The following is a 17345-nucleotide window of genomic DNA, read 5'->3' as shown; positions in this document are numbered from 1 at the left end:
ATTAAAAGTGCAGATGATGATGATGATAGATAGATAGATAGATAGATAGATAGATAGATAGATAGATAGATAGATAGATAGATAGATAGATAGATAGATAGATAGATAGATAGATAGATAGATAGATAGATAGATAGATAGATAGATAGATAGATAGATAGATAGATAGACAGATACATACATACATACAGTACATACAGTACATACAGTACATACATACATACATACGTACGTACATACATACATACATACATACATACATACATACATACATACATACATACATACATACATACATACATACATACATACATACATACATACATACATACATACATACATACATAGATTGATGGGAAAACACTAAATACAGATTGTATGAAATGTTTTTTTAATAAAACGGTTTTTTTTTTTTAAGTGAGTCTTGTTTTTCCTACTGGTTAAATAAGAATAATTGTTAAATATGGGGGCAAATAGTGGGTTGTTTTTTTTTATAAGTCACTAGTACCGAAGCAACTCTGCAGGTAACAAAAGGGTGTGTTTGTCTCTGTGAGATTGATTTTTTTTTTCGGTCATCCATTCGTGTAAGCGTTTATTTTCGCTGTGCCTTGTCTTGTCTTTCTTTCTTGTCTTGTCTTAAAATTTTTTTTTATAAATCTTTCGCTTTGTCTTGTGCAGGTTAGTGCTTTGCTGACACCTTGTGGAGCACTCTTGCGGCAGATCCTAAATTACGAAATTACTCTGAAAAGACATGGCCCGCCCTACTCTGTCTCTGATTGGTTTATAGTTGTAACACTTGCTTGCTGGATTGGTTGTATTTTAACATGTGGGTGGTGATTGGCCATGAACGTTAGCAAATCAGGGGGACATTAGGGCGGGATATTACAGCAATAGTGGGAGACAGAACAGCGACTGCTTCAGTCTGTGTGATGACGTCATGACCGGATGTTGATACTAGTTCAGAGCACAGCGCAGACAGGAACAGAACAGCTGAAAAAGAACAACAAAGCCAGGACGACGACGGAGAAAACAACAGATGTACGTATAACCTATAGCTAATATCGTTGACATCGCTAGTGAAACACTTTTTACAACCGAAAATAACCGTTAATGTATTAAATCATTCGGATCTCATAGGAAATATGACTTTTGTTATTTAACTTGTTCCCATCTTGTGTTCGTTTTTGCTGTTAGCTGGACGGCTAACTTAACGCTAGCAGCAATTCGCCAGTTAATGGTTACGAGAACAATCAACCAAAATGTTCAACATCACGTTTGACATCAGTAAATGTGTTTCATTTCCATACGTTAGGTGTGTAGTCGCCAATTAGGACTTACAATCTGTATTTTATCGTTGTTACTGGATATTCAATTAGTTTCTGTTGTACATGTCTTGAGCAAGTTCGTCCAACATGATAGACGGATCATCCCTGCTTTGTTTCTAATCAAGATCTTGAACAACCCACTCTCTTTACAACACACACACACACACACACACACACACACACACACACACACACACACACACACACACACACACACACACACCATATTAAAACGTTTTTTGAGAAACGAAAGTTCAATTACTTTATTAGATTGGATGTATGGAAACCATAACAGTGTCACTTTAATTTATTTCACCTTTGTCCAAAAAAGTCTTTGAGGTAGCTGCCATTTTCATGTATATTATGTTAAGACTTCAGTTGTCTTTACATTTTTATTTAACTTTCTAAAGTGTAATAGTCTTTGTCTTTTTCCTTTGTTTTAGCCTTAGTTCAATCACACCTACAAATTAACAATGGGGCGCATTTTCTTGGACCATATTGGTGGAACGCGCCTCTTTTCCTGTGCCAACTGTGACACCATCCTGACCAATAGATCAGAGCTTATCTCAACGCGCTTCACAGGGGCCACAGGCAGAGCTTTCCTCTTCAATAAGGTACAGAGACAATGAGTAATGTGATTACCTATCACACACACTGATAAGCAAGGCACACATATTAAGTGCCTATTGTCCTTCATCAAAATGTGTGTGCATGCCTGTGTCTCAACCCCCAGGTGGTGAATCTCCAGTATAGTGAGGTGCAGGACAGAGTGATGCTCACTGGAAGACACATGGTAAGAGATGTCAGCTGCAAGAACTGCAACAGCAAGCTTGGCTGGATCTATGAGTTTGCCACCGAGGACAGTCAGCGGTACAAGGAGGGACGTGTCATCCTGGAGAGGGCATTGGTTAGGGAGAGTGAGGGTTTTGAGGAGCATGTCCCCTCAGATAACTCTTGAGCCCCTAAAATTTGATTGACTCCTCTCCCTTATCCACTTGCCTCTGCACTGCACACTACCACCACCTACAGACAACAGTCAGTGAAGTTTAAGCTTTGCCCCTTCACACCTCTTCCTTGTCTCGGACCAATGACCGCTGCTGATTACAAGATTGGTTTGTTGGTTTTAATCTTGCTGAATAGGCTTTCTTGAAATACTTCCTGATTAACGGCACCAGCCCATAAACAGGGGAGACAGACAGACAGGAAGTTGTAACTTCACTTACATCAGTGCTCATGTATGGCCACAAAGTTCACCAGCTGTGCGCAAAGCTTGCTCTACACTTTTAATATGGTACATGTACTTGGTAATACACAGTCGTGACAAAAACCACCTGGTTGTTGTTTTTTATCTAGATAAATGGTTGAAGTAGAGCTGACTGAGTTCATCCAGACATGAGCAAAGTAACAAATCCACGTTACACTGCAAGAGCGTCACTCTACATGTTGGTTTAAAACAGCTTGTGCCATTGTGTTGTCAACTTTGTCCTAATGTGTTTTTTTCCCCACTGATGAGCAGTAAATGCCATTAAGAACAGGAGGGCTGTTATGTCAATATCCTTTTTATTAGTTTGGAGTGTATTGAATGTAATAGTGTTTCAAATTTATGTTGTCATCCAAATTTTGCTATAAGTACTGCACAGATTGATGTCATATTTAAATATCCATTGTGTTTTGACCATGATGCAGGTTTTATTTAGATCTGGCTCAAATTTTGTGTATTTATTTGGATTTAAACAGTTTAGGAATGTAAGCCAAGTGGCTTTTTTGTCCAGTCATTGTAGTTGATAGTGTGGAAGTGATCTGAACAATAGTCAATGATACAATTGATGTTACTGTTCAATTCGTTTCCACCACTTTCCATCTAATGTGCCGTGTGAGAAGCAACACACCTTTGTTGACTTATGAAGAGCATTGTCTTCCACTCGTGAGGGGGCAGGGGGTGTCTAGGGTGGAGGAATATTCACTGGCTGTCTGCCGGCTTTAGGACAGGATTATGAAAGGATGGGTCATGAAAACAAGTTGAAGAAGAAAAGCTTTGGGCAAATGCATAACAATGCTGGAAACTTCCCTCAAAGTATGTTAATTAATTAAGTTAATTATGAGTAATTTTATTTAAAGACAACTTACTGGAAATTCCATCTCCTACTTGGTGACCCATACTTTATTCATAATCCAAGGGCACTTAAGGCCCATTTTTTACTTAGATGACTTGTTTCTTACAACATAAGGCCAAACAAGCTTTAATGAAGTATTAGACTTCAAAGCTGAGCCTTTGTCTTTTCAGACAGAGCCTCCATTTTTTCCATTGTCAGTATCGTATGACGATTTTGACCAAGATGTCAAATTTTCAAATTATTTCATCACCTTTGAGGTTCTCTTTGGAGTGTGTTATAGCTCAGCATCATGGCCCTAGTGTGGCATTGTGCCATCTCATACTACACTTTTCCAGGCCCCACTGGAGACACCTTTAAACAGTCATGCAGGATCACGAAACCCATTCCTGCAAAAATCGCAGTCAAATGTAAAAGCTTCAGGGGGGAACTGGAACGATTCAAACCTACAGTACAAGTCTGTGCAGAGGACAGCCAGTGGCGATGAGAGTATTTTGCAGAATAATATTTTGATGTTTGCTTTGACCATTTTATTGACGCGTCATTTCTTTTATTTGTTTTATTTTATATGATTCTGATTTTATTTACTTTCATCTCATTATGTATTGATATTGATTGGTCTGGAAAAATTATTTCTTGTATGACAATAGCAAGGTTTTTCGCTGATGTGATTTCTAAATAAATATGGTCTTGCTTGGTTAACTTTTTATGTTTCCTTTTCTGTGTTAAAATATTTTGGCTTGAAACTGACTGCAAGGAGAAATTTGTAAATAATCAACATACATGGATTCAAAATCCAGCATTTTTATATTGTCCAGAAAGGGAATTCAGAGGAGATCATTATAGGTGAAACAAAACTTGTAGTCCCCAAGGTGGCAGCAGTATTCTGATGAACAGGCAGCTCTCTGAAGATGCTTTTCCTTCGATGCACGACACTGATTCTCTTGCTTTCCTCTGACGTTAGCCAGCCTAAAGGTTCTGTGGCGCTTCACTGCAGTCTGGAATTTGATTTCAGAGAGATTATTTTGCAGGAAAGACATCAGTTAAATCTGAGGGATTATGTGCAGTTTAATGGAGAATTTTTTTACACAGGCACATATTAAATGATTTGTGGAAAAAGCAAATATATATGCTACATATGTTGGTATTCAAACAAATTCTAATCTCATTTATGTAATAACCTACTATGAAGACATTTTGACTGCATTGGTTTATAAATAGGCAGTGACGATTCACTCCATATCCACCCACTAATATTGCAGTGCTGGGTTATTTATAGTTCCGATCCTGTTCTTTGTTAGTGTGTCTACAGTATGGCACAGTGGCAGATCAAGCAGCAGATCAGCTTTCCTTCAGTCACTCCCGGAGACAACCTGGACTGAGCATGCAGCACTAATCGTAACTCACACAAATTTTAAAGGGCAGAAAAAAAGGGTCTAGTCATGTTTATTTTTGTATCCATTGCAGTTGCATTTTTATTTTATTTTTTTGATAGATCTAAAGCATTAGTGGATTGAGCAGACTGATGTTTTCATGACCGTATCTATAGTCATTTAAATGCAAAAACATAACTAGTTGCAAAAAGATGCTCCAGCCCTACAAAGCTCACTGGCCTACTTAATAATTTGTAGGGAGCCCGACTGTGTCTCCGCTGGATTATCTGCTGTCTTTATTGAAACAGTCAATGGGCCAGATAAGGATAAAAACAATGCCTTGTTGATCTTATTCGTCTGCATGCAGCAGGATCAATCAAAGGTGCATGTGACACAATCATGATAATTGAAGAAAGCAATCATCTACTTCCAAGTGTGCTCTTGGACAGGATTTGGGACATTTAGTCTCCTATGACGTGACCCTCAAACTGTCACGACTGAGAAATCCTGTGCATCCATTCAATGAGTCGTTTAGGGCCACATTTAATCGGAAAACCAATACCGCTGTTCTCCCATATCACATTTAAGATGATATCTTTACGTGTCATCCACTTCCCTTCCACCCACTGTCAAATTTATCAGAGAAAGTCTGTAGTTATAGTCAGATGATGACAAGGCGGGCAGACAAAATAAAAGAACCAGTAGCACATTTGCACCATTAATTGGCCCATGACTCATCACCTCAGACGCTTATTTTAGTTAATCCTTGTACTTTTGTTTGTCTATGGGATGTCACCCCCCCCCCCCCAAACAGAGGAGATATATAGAAATAAACTTCTCCTCTCAAACACAAAGGGGTGACATCATTCTGTCAGCAGGAGAAAACGGCTTGTTTTCCATTGACATCACTCTAAATCCTGTTGCTAAGAGACAGGAGAGTCAACATTAGTTACTATGGTGACAGCTCTTCACCTTCAAGCTCCTGACCTTTTTGGTTATCATAGAATGTGTGAGTGTGTGTTTGTGTGTGCATATACTCAAAATGCAATGCTACATGACCACTCAATGTCTTGTTGAGTCTTTCAAAACATGGTTATAGTTAATTATAGTAAATATGGTTATAGATTAAATTTGTCAGCCATGTCGAATAGTTTAAATTGACGTCAATCAAATGATCTGCACTATTATGCCAAACCATCACGTTGAAAAGCAGTATCAGAAGACAAAATCTATCAACGGTTGTCATTAAACTCAAAAGAACAACACTGGAAACATGATTTGAGTGGATATAGTACATTTATTTAGATATACTGTACATTTCTTCCTTTAAGCGTCTGGCTCCAGCGGTGTCCACTGTATTTACCTGAGGACTGCAACTTAGAGGTCCAGCATCAACAAGTGATTGTAAAATGAGTAGTAGAAAGGAGCAAAAAATGAAAACATATCTGGTTTGGTCTCACAAAAAGGGGTTGAAGTTTCAATTTCTGTCCTTTTTTGGCACACCTCAAACAGCTTCCTCAACTGTCATTTGCTAATTGAGTTCAGCAGGCACATCAATGCCATTCCTCCGGAGAGGACATAGACAGAGGTGGGCATCACGGGGCATTTTTGGATTAAGGTTGTGTTCAGGGCCAGTTTTCCACTCCATGTCTGGTTCTCTGTGCCACCCTGCACCATTGAGGGGTGATGTTGTCCCAACAGGACATTCTTCCACCACATCACCACCCACATCCAGAATGAATACATCCCTTCATTCCCAGAATGGGCATAAAACTCATCTTACACATAAGATGATTGACTTGATAATCAAGTGTTGATAATCAAGTTCTACCTTGCCAGTATTTGATGGTGCAAGACATATTATAGTCTGTTTAGTTACTTTCTAAAATTGTGCCTCCAGTCACAAATTTGGCTCAAATGTGCAAAAGCTATTTCAGGAAACAAGACGTCATCTACAAGGACGAACTGGGAGAGGCTCAAACCCCATTTTGTATAAAAGTGTAATAACCTAATAATAGTAAACAATGCTTCACATATAATTCTATGAATTATATCAATCCTTATGGCTCCTTACAATTGGTTAGAGTGCTGATTTGAACATTGGAGTCAAATCATCTTACGTACAGATGGACTGTACTATGGCTCCGCTCCGTGTTATGATAAAGAAAAAACAAGGGCAGCACATACAGGAACACACCAGCAGTATTGTTTTATGACACGCCCACAACATAGTTCTCACCAAACAACCCTACAAAAACAGAACCAACAAAAATGAACCAACAGCGATTACATATGGAGACAAACATTTAGCAAAGTGACACAATGTGTGATGAATTTCCCAAAACATTCATCTTTTACCTCTTCAACATAAAGAAAAGCGCTCTACACTGAGGCCATACCATTAGGAGGTCAGCTCCTTCCTCCTCTGAGTGGTGAAGCATCAGGTCCCTCAAAGGAATCCTTTAGCCCTCTAAATGGACGTCATCTCTCCGTCGAGTTCTCGATGTCCCCACTGACTACGGGTTCAAACAAGACACTGGCGATTCAACATTGACTACATTCTCACTGCATTTTTCCATCTGGGATCTTATTCTTCTCGCCCATGTCAGCAGCCACGGATTTCCAGTATCGATGGCAAGACAATTCCAGCAGCTCCAAACCACCAATCAACTTCTGCTGAGCCATATAAACTCCAACCATGATAAGGAAGTAGAGTCTCAAAGGAGTCGACAGCCACAGGCCGGTGAAGCACAGAGCAATGAAACTGCTCCAGTACAGCAATGAGGCGCCTTTAATCAGCGACACTCTCAGCTCCGTCTTACAAGGCGGCACGCGCTCAACGCCATCTCTGTCAAACGCCCGGGGCTGGCTGGAGTAGAAGTCCCGCAGACGGACCTCCTTCTCTGCCCAGCGGTCTCGACACCAAGACTCCAGTTCGGAGGTTGAGGACGGGAGTGAAGCCACTGGATAGCGGCGGACATGGAAGTGAATTTCACGAGGGAATAGTCCCAGGATGAGGTGGCGTTCGGTCTGAGGGATGTTCTTTGGGTACGCCACGGTAATATCATGGATCGCATCCAAGTTGTCTCCTAGGGAAAAGGGAGATAACATCAACGTAATCAAAAGAACAATAATACTGTTGAAGTTGAGTACACTGATCACTGAAATCCTTACAACCACTGTCAGGCGAAGTGAATAACATTGAAAATCACTTCACAACAAAGCTCCTGGTATTCATCACCACTTTCCAAAAATGTTCAGGTACCAGCTACAACATTAAACTGTTATTTTTATGTTTTGGATGATTGGTGACTTGACTTTTTAATTACTGTAAAATAAAGCAGTTTTATGGCGCTAAAGGGAGATTTTGTGTGATCCCATTTCCAGATCCACACTGGTTATTTGAACTTTTGTTATGCACCCTTCACAATCCCAGCTCCTAACTCCATTACATGTGTGCCTCTAATTATTCAACAGCTTAGAGCTTCATCCCCTCTCTGCCTTCAAAACTGCCACGAGCTGTGCGCCATCGTTACCTATCTGCAGCGTTATTACAACACACACATATAAAGCTGAATTAATTATCAAGCGGACAAGACGACACCTGCCAGCATCTGCTCCTGTAGGGCTCGGCCCCACCACTGTAAAAATAGATCCAAGAGGGGCACGGTGGATTTAGTTAAAGAACAAGCGCGCCAATCAGCGGTGCACCGGGAGGGAGAGGAGAATTAGCTCAGTCTGATGACATCACGCTGATTCATAAAGCCTGCTTATAGTCAGTGCCATGCTCGGCACCCGAAGTTGGTGTGTGTGTGTGTGTGTGTGGGGGGGGGACTCGACTACAGGGCCAGAGGTGGTATTTAAGAACTCTGGCGCACTGCCAGAATTAGCTTACAGGGAAATATGAGATTCTCAGTGGTGTTGTAATGGTTGGCTGTCGAGTGAAGAATAGGTTTTGCAAAAATAACAGGTATGATCCCTCATACAGAAATGTCAGTGGGTAAACTATAATTATCATGACAGCATGCCATTTTCCATAGTTTTGGTGATAAAATATTTCCATCATGACGCCAGACTTTGTGTAACACGTTATTTTCCCTGTGGCCAAAGAAGCACACGCACAGCACATCTGCTGTTGCCCGCCATCTACCAACAACATTACGCGAGGATCATCCTCATGTTTGATGTCGATGTTTCATGTGTTCAGAAACAGCTGATGCGGATCATGCCTGACCTTTTCTTAGTCTGTCCACGATGAAGGTGAATCCGGTGGTGCGGGGATGAAGCACATACTCAAATTTCGGCAGCTTGTTCTGTGCAGCAAAATCATCGCTCTTTGCTCTTGTATTTTCTGGACAAAACACAAAAACACAGCAATCATGTCATAACTGTGTCTATTAGCCATGTGCACATATGTTCTGTATGTATAACAACTATGCAAGAATGTTGGATGTAACACACAGGCTCAAGAATGCAACTGTTTGGGCCACATATGCATCTAAAACCAAATGAAACCAAACCACAAGTACAGACATGTACCTTTGAACACATATCATGATATACATGGATTATTACACGTGTAATGCACATCTAGGAGAGTGCACACGTGTGACTGCAACACGCGAACAAATCCCTTCATTGTAAGAGCGCACACGCAAGAAGGGTTAAAAACGTAGTTCTCTTCATGATGCCGCTAATTATTTTTTTCATCCAAATCCCACAGAATCTATTCCACCTCTCTGATTAACCCTAACCCATCCCATCGTGTCTTAGAATACCGTAAGAAGTGATCCATTATCAGATGAACATGAAGCAAAGATAAAAAAAATAAAAATAAAAAAAAAGAGTATGGAAATCGATGAAGACATATTTGGTGTTCCATTTAAGGACAAATGAAAATGTTACTCCTAACTGGTACAACCAGAGTTAAACATTAGTCTGGGGTTGTGCATATGGTGTCCTATTCAAAAGGTATTTTAGAACTTAATTGATAATAGATACAAAAATCCAAACATAGGTATAGGTACTAGATAGGTATACTATTCTAAAAATACAGGTTAAACAATAACAAGATTAGTCGTGGGATGTAAACAAAATACATTACGGATTTGGACATAAACACAGAAAAGATGAGTTGGTATTAAGGAAACATTCCTCAGGAACTTTTTACAGGAACATGTAAACTATAAGATGACTCATTAGTCATATTATGTAAGGAGCAGCTGAGGCTTCCTCGTAGGACAAAAGGACTCTGGACAGAACTTGTTTCGTCAGGCCTCTGGTGTGACCTGTCATTCTTACACAATCGTTCATTTAACTCACACACGCTTCAAAGGGGTCATGAAAAGTTTAGATGGGTTTAAACACCCTGGTGCTGATCCTCTAGATGGAAGTCTGTGTGTCTCCGGAATAAGTATGACGAGAGTAGAGAACGGGACAACTTCAGAGGACATTGTTTACATCCCCTTGTTTCTCGTGTCAAATAAAGCCGTGGGGTTTTAGAGGCTTACACGCACACATATGTGCACATGCAAAGGATCAAACCCAACGGCAAGAGTGAAACAATCTTTTAAGGCCACAAATCTGGTAGCCAATTAGGATACAAGATCACTGGACCCCCCTCATGACATCATGGTATGTAAAGAGAAGTTAAGCTTCCCCCAGTAAAGTTACTCGGACTTTGAAAAGCTTAATGGTGATCTGAGAGGGCTTTAGAAACGAGCGTCGCCGTTGGTTGGATAGAAGCATCAGAGCATACCCACAGAAATGACTACACGGGGTGTGAACTGACATATTGGGCTATGCTTTACTGCATGGAATTTCTGCTTGCGTAACAGTATTAATGTTAAGATGTAAGACAGGTGGAAGACGGACTCTGGAAAAACGGTCGGTGGGCAGCGTGTTCTGTGACCCGCATCGGAGATGTGGGCAACTGGTTTGCATGAATAGATAGATGGATGTGGCCTTGTTCGCTTCTCACCAGTGAGATCTGTGCCTTCGGGGAACAGCAGCAGCTGCAGGGGTTCTCTGATGTCGCAAAAGTAGTCCAGCATGTTCTCCATGTGCCTCTTGTCCTCTGTCCAACGGCGCTGAATAAAGACGAAGCAGGCCACCTGCATTGCCCAGCCTGCGCAACATATGCAGTGTCTTTACACGTGTAACAGATTACTTTACAGGGCATGCAGATTCAACGTTACACTTATTTCGAAGGCTTTAGCTTGAGGTGCTGGACTGTGTTGCATAATACTAAGAGTGGGGTTTGTAAATATTTTGTTGAACCCATTTCTATCAATTTACATCACAGTTGATTAAGCTTTATTAATACATTATTAGAGGGCAAATTTATGCATTTGCGTGTACAGAAAAAGCCTGGGAGCCCATTCTATACCCACCAAAGCCGGGTACAGCCTTCAAAGCAGCCTTCAGACAGATCTTCTCCAGACGAAGATAGCTGTACCTGAGTAGGCAACACCAAAGAAACATCCAGTCCAGACGGGTACGGTGGTTCATAATGATGACACTTCGCTCCCCCGGAATAAAGCCATCACCCGTTATCACAACCTTCACGCCAAATACCAGCTCCAACAAGGACTACAGAGGAAGGCCAAGGAAGAGGGGGGGGGGGTGAATAAATAATAAGGTATCAGAGGATGGAAAAGGGCAGGGAGAAAGATGTGAACAGAGAGAGGGAAATGTTTAAGGGGAAAAAGAGAACAAGAATTATTTAAAAAGGACACAGGATGAAGGAGGAGGGGCTAGGAACATAAGGAGTGGTAAGATCAATTCAAAGGACATGAGTGAGAGGAACATTAATAAATAATGCAGTCACTTCAATTGATCAACAGATGTAAGATTCTGTTTAATCTGACGGTAAAAACCTTATAAGGCCGAGGTGATCCGAGTTATCATGACTGAGTAAAACTCAGGTAACCTGAGACCATCTGCCATGCACAGAAGTAAAGGCTAAACTGGTTACACACCACAGGTAAGGTGAGCCAAGTGGCAACGATCCGATCGGTGATCCAGCGATACCAAGCAGGAGACAGCAGCATGAGAGGCAGAATTGGACCCAGCATGAAGATACTTCCAAAAAAGCTGCCCAAAAACAGGGTCACCACAAAGTACAGGCCCCGCACGGATACAGACATCTGCAGAGAGATGGAAGAAACAGATTAGATTAGGCGGGATGTAAGTCATAGATAAACAAATTAAAAACGTCTTTGGCATTGTAAGCATGAGCTGAAGCTGTATGAAGAAAGGAGATAAACAATTATGACATATAAGGGATTTATTTCAGACAGCTGAAGTGGAGAAACTCTGAAACATGGAGCTGATGGGATTATGGACAGTCTAATCTATTGCAGAGAGGTGTTCCGTTCTTCCTGGCATATTTTCCCACAAACAGTGGAAAATCAAGGGGAGACATTCCTAAATTGGAATGTAAATAGGGGAACCTTTCCGACTGTGACTAACAGATTGTGGGTGCATAGTCACTAAATCAAATCTGGCTGTGGTTTCAAAGCTATGTAATGAATGTAAAGTCAGCACAAATATATTATGTTCTTAAAAATAATATCAACTGCAGGTGAAGATCACCTCTGACAGTGTTTTCCTTTGAAACGATGCTGGGAATTTCATTTCGACATCATTCAACTTTGATATTACAGAGGTTGTCATAAAAGTTTTCAATACTGTGTGTTTGTATACAGGATTTGCACTTTGATAGTATAAAACCAAGGAAATCCAAACCAGGCCAGATATTTGTGTTAGAATGTGTTTCATAGCTTTTATTCCCCCAGAAAATTGATAATAAACAAGAAAAATAATGTGTTTTTTTAGAAGAACCAACAGCAGTGCTGAAAAGTTGAAAACATGTTTTGAAACTCTTCAGAAGGCAAGATTTTTTTTTTAACTTACTCTCAAATTATAAGAATCACTAATCTTAAACCCAGCACTTGAAAAAAATTAATAACTAGGAAGTCTCATGAGGTAGAGGTTAAAAGGGGAAACACAAGGAGTCCTAATTTGATGAGGTCCTGATTTTGGTTGAGCAAGGAGTCTGAAGTGATGCTACACACACACACACACACACACACACACACACACACACACACGATTTCATCCTCCAGCAAGTGTTTTCTTCCCCTATATCAGCAGTGGTGATCACCTTTCCACCTCAATTACTGTTATGAGTTCACAAACATTTGACTTGCTGAATATGCCACACACACACACACACACACACACACACACACACACACACACACACACACACACAGTCCTGCCCTCATCGACACCCTCTGCCGCAATATGACGCAGCAAGTCTCAATTGAGCATTCAAAGAGGCTGAAGGTGCGTTTAATAAATGGAAGGGTGTTCGCATGAGTGATTACGCAGGCAATTAGGGTTTCGGTGTTACTGGTTATAACAATGGAAAATGTGAGGCATGAGAGAGGTGAGAAAAACAGTCTTGCTCAGCACAAATACCACAATGACGACAACAATGACTTCACAAAAAAAACCCAACCAGTGGCAGGTTATTGGACCCATCTGGAAAATACCAAATTTTTCAGATATACTTAAAAAAAAGCAAATGCAGCTAAGAAATGAAATAAGTAAATGGGAATGTGGGCATTTAAGTCTTAAATAAGCATGTTGTTCCTCAGCTGTGGCTGCACATTTGGGACATGACACATTTTATATCAAATATTCATTGAGGAACATTGCTTTAACATTAATATCCCTAAAAGCAGACAACGCACAACATTCTCCATACAGGTAACTCTGAATTCTTCGTTAGTGGTTTTAATTACCTACATTTCATCCAAACTTAGCACTATGTTGATTTTTATATCTCCCCACCTATATATTTGAATAAGCTCATTTACAAAAATGTCTCACGCTTTCACCAACTCCACAACCAATCACAGCACATCTGCCAGAAGGAATCACGTGAACAATATGGCGTAAGGCATCTGCTATGTTAGGAGAAGAAATAACTATACATGGACTTCCCACTTAACATAATTTTAGAGTGTCATAACTATTTTCATGTTTTTGAGCAGAGTCTCTGAACAACAGGAATGAGACAGAAAATGAATTCTGATGGAACTCCGACTGAAAGACAGGAAAGGATTGTGTTACAAAAAGAGAAGTACTACTTAGCCAGAGCCAATGAATGCCAAGCACAAAAGGAAAATCACCAAGAAAGAGAAAGGTGGGATATACAAAAAGTATGCTATACATTCAGTGGGTTAAAGCCTATCAACCAATAAGCATTTTACCATTTTTATTTACTATTTATCTTGCTCCATAGAACAAGATAGCTATTTATTCTTTTCATATGTTTGGTATGAAGTCTGATATTGTTTTATCATGGAATTTCCACGGGTTCCTGTTAAAACACACACACACACACACACACACACACACACACACACACACACACACACACACACACACACACACACACACACACACACACACACACCAGGATTAACACAAATTCTGGATTTTTTTAAAGGAAACAAAAAAAAAGAGTTTATGTATCAAATATGGTTGAATAACTGTATAATCATGTTGCATTATTTTGTTTTCATTTTGTTCACTATTGTTTCCTTTTCATCCATTGCACTGAAAGAGTCTGGTTACCAAAGGCATAACTGATGGTTGCATGTAAATCATTGTGAATAAAAATAAATAAATAAATATAACAAAGACACTAGAGTGTGCTGTCTTATTTCCCTTTGGGGATCATAATAAGCATATAAAATAAAATAAAAACTTAAAATAATTTTCAGTCAACTATGCAGACCAGTTATTCAGGGTGTGTACAGAATGTATACCAACTGGGAGGTTTGCATTGCTTTACAAATGGCTATGTTGTATTTCCCTCTGCACCCTGAGACCAGTGGGGAAGGAAATGGACCCGAACTAGAGGATTATGTCCCATCAGTATTTAACTTGTATTTTCCATCACGCCAGAGTAGTGCAAAGACGAAAGGACTTTAGGCAACACAGATTCACCTGCGTTCATGTTTATACAGGTTAATGTTAAATAAGCAGGTTCTGTCGGAAAAAAAAACCTGTCATATTCTGTATGCAAATAACGTGACTCATCCCTTCAGTTAGCATATTGCTAAATGCATCAGTAGTTACACTGAATCGTAAAACTAGTGTTATTATACATGATGACAATTTTTGCTCTTTAGTGACCGTGAAATAGACTATAACCAGGTGAAAGTAAATGATCTCATACCTGCAAGGACGCGTTACTTTCGGGTTAATGTTACACTCACCACCAGTCAGAAGGTGAATGTTGGCTTAACAAGCTAAGTGTAGCATACCACTAAAGCTAGATCAATATTATCACTATGATGCAAGTGCAGAAAACGTTACTCACTTTTCTCGATTTTCTGATTTCCTCCTGATTTAAAGTTTGGCTTCGATGAGCTTGTTGAGATAGCTCCAGTATGTCTGAACACTGTGTTGGTACATTAGCACGACAGCTAGCAGCCGGCTAACGTTAGCCAGCTAGCCAAACTTATGATTATTTCCGTTACTGGTCCTCTGATCTGACTGAAACTGTTTAACGCGAACTGTCCGTCAAGCAAACCACGAAGAATGGAGATCTTTCTTTTTTTTTTTTTTGGGAGCATTTACTTACTCTGACTGCAGCAAAAGTTAATCCTAGCCGCCTTACCGTTGTGCTAACGCGACCTCTCAACTTATCACCTCTCACCTGCCCGTAGGGCCATGCGTCGACAGGGGGCGCTGTTTAGGCGAGTACTGTAAGCGGAATAAACAGCTCGAGCACAAATACGTACCGGGGAATTCTTGGCGCAACATGAGGAACAAAACTTGCACTCAATACTGAACCGTAAAGTCTACAATCCCTTCTTTACAGAAGAGGATAACTCAAGACAATGACATTCTCTCAGTAAACAGTGGAGCATAAACATCTTAAAACGTGTTTGTTTTTGAAGCAGATTATTTGGTCTTCAATTTGTTGATGCGCCGATCTCCTCATACAATGGGTCATATTCTTGACCTTGCATTCCTTTTGACTGAAATTAATCTTGAGATGAAGGTGTGAGTGTGTCTGACCTGAAGGCTGTTGTATTTGATGATCATTTTCCTCTACCTCAAGGCCAGTCCTTCCATTCAGTACACATATCTTTGACATGACATTGCATGTTGACAGATTACTGTCAACTTGCAATGACAGTATATCTGTCATGACTTCCCATGAGGACACAGATAGGTAGATAGATAGATAGATAGATAGATAGATAGATAGATAGATAGATAGATAGATAGATAGATAACGGACAAATTGACGGAGGGATGGATCTGCACCGACTCCTCAAAAGATTTCAATCTGAGATGTTGATGTGAGATTTTTTCTGTTTATTTTCAAAGCAACCATTTGATTCTTCATGAAATGGAACATATAGTTTTGGATCCTAAGGCAAAGCCCTCTTGCCTTTTTATCAGTCCATGCTCAAAATTAAGGGTGATTCATTATTTTTTATTCAGCTAACGTACATTTGGAATGACATGCTTGAGGAAATTAGGTCAAGAAACCTCTAAAACCTCCCTCTACAAACACATCTTTGTGAACATATTTTTTATGTGAATCATGCCCTGTGCAGTCTTTCATTAATTTGGGATTACGTACTTGGTTTTTGCATTTCTTGCTTGTATCAGTTTTTTTTAGAAAGGGAGGTTTTGATCTTCTTTTACTCCTTCCTGTCTATTTTTTATTTTTTGCTGTAATTGTTTATAGAAGAAGAAGTTTATGTCAAATATTACATTGCTTGTTGCTGCTTTTGGGTTCCTTTCTTTGTAAAGCACCCATAAACAACATAGTATTAAAATATTATTATCATTACTATTAATATGGCTCCCATTAATACATATTAATAAAGAACAGGTCAATGGCATAAAAAATATTTGATCATATGAAGCCACTATATGATCACCACAGGACAGGTATGTCTATTATATGGATGTTTGCTTCTATACCTGGGCGCTTTTCTTTAGAGCTCTGCTTACAACCTGGGAGGTTGTGAACAGGTCACGCTGGAGTGTTCTTCCACTAAATCCCCACGTCAGAACTCATTCAAATCTCAAGCACTGTATTGATGATATATACCTTTAGCCCAGGTCCCCCAGCATAGCCTTTTAAAGTAGTGTAAATCCTTGCATGTGTCATTTGTTTCTTTTATCCACAGTTTTGAGTTGCTCCACTGTTACAAAAATTACCTCAGCATTTAGTGATGCATGTGTGCGTGTATCGGTCAAGTGTCTCCGAGCATGTACTCTTGTGTGTATGTCTGCTGCTGTGTGTGTGGTGAGTGAGGTACAGGCAGACTGACAGACAGGGTAAAAGAGAGTGTGCACTTAGTCAAACTCAAGACTTTTCCATGACCTGCTCTCTATGGCATGCACTCTATCTGAGAGACGGAGTGAACTGTATAGCTCTGTCGGTATAAACTTCTCAAGGGTCAAAGCATAACTTCAGAAGAGAATGG

General features: G+C 40.0%; 2 protein-coding genes across 2 annotated transcripts; one reads left to right on the top strand and one right to left on the bottom strand.

Moving 5' to 3' along the window:
* Positions 1-902: 902 nt before the first annotated feature.
* Positions 903-4138, top strand: ypel5 (yippee-like 5). The gene is made up of 3 exons (XM_068338806.1): positions 903-1038; positions 1769-1939; positions 2059-4138. The coding sequence occupies exons 2-3, from the start codon at positions 1799-1801 to the stop codon at positions 2281-2283; spliced, it is 366 nt and encodes a 121-aa protein (XP_068194907.1). The 5' UTR covers positions 903-1038; positions 1769-1798; the 3' UTR covers positions 2284-4138.
* Positions 4139-6097: 1959 nt separating this feature from the next.
* On the bottom strand, positions 6098-15542 carry lclat1 (lysocardiolipin acyltransferase 1). The gene is made up of 6 exons (XM_068338838.1): positions 15212-15542; positions 11790-11957; positions 11202-11400; positions 10790-10936; positions 9044-9160; positions 6098-7898 (listed from the first exon to the last, which is right to left on the bottom strand). The coding sequence occupies exons 2-6, from the start codon at positions 11955-11957 to the stop codon at positions 7372-7374; spliced, it is 1158 nt and encodes a 385-aa protein (XP_068194939.1). The 5' UTR covers positions 15212-15542; the 3' UTR covers positions 6098-7371.
* Between the last annotated feature and the right edge of the window lie 1803 nt (positions 15543-17345).

This window comes from Antennarius striatus, chromosome 17 (genome assembly GCF_040054535.1).
Source record: "Antennarius striatus isolate MH-2024 chromosome 17, ASM4005453v1, whole genome shotgun sequence".
NCBI lineage: Eukaryota > Metazoa > Chordata > Actinopteri > Lophiiformes > Antennariidae > Antennarius > Antennarius striatus.
Note: the sequence above shows the minus strand (reverse complement) of the source record. Positions and strands in the feature narration are given on the sequence as shown.

What these genes read in the sequence shown, in the direction of transcription:
- ypel5 (XM_068338806.1), top strand. Translation starts at nt 1,799, where the DNA reads ATGGGGCGCATTTTCTTGGACCATATTGGTGGAACGCGCCTCTTTTCC. An exon ending in GAGCTTTCCTCTTCAATAAG is followed by an intron (nt 1,940 to 2,058) that starts GTACAGAGACAA and finishes CTCAACCCCCAG; the next exon opens with GTGGTGAATCTCCAGTATAG.
- lclat1 (XM_068338838.1), bottom strand. Translation starts at nt 11,957, where the DNA reads ATGTCTGTATCCGTGCGGGGCCTGTACTTTGTGGTGACCCTGTTTTTG. An exon ending in GAAGGCTGTACCCGGCTTTG is followed by an intron (nt 10,937 to 11,201) that starts GTGGGTATAGAA and finishes TATGTTGCGCAG; the next exon opens with GCTGGGCAATGCAGGTGGCC. An exon ending in CGAAGGCACAGATCTCACTG is followed by an intron (nt 9,161 to 10,789) that starts GTGAGAAGCGAA and finishes TGTTTTGTCCAG; the next exon opens with AAAATACAAGAGCAAAGAGC.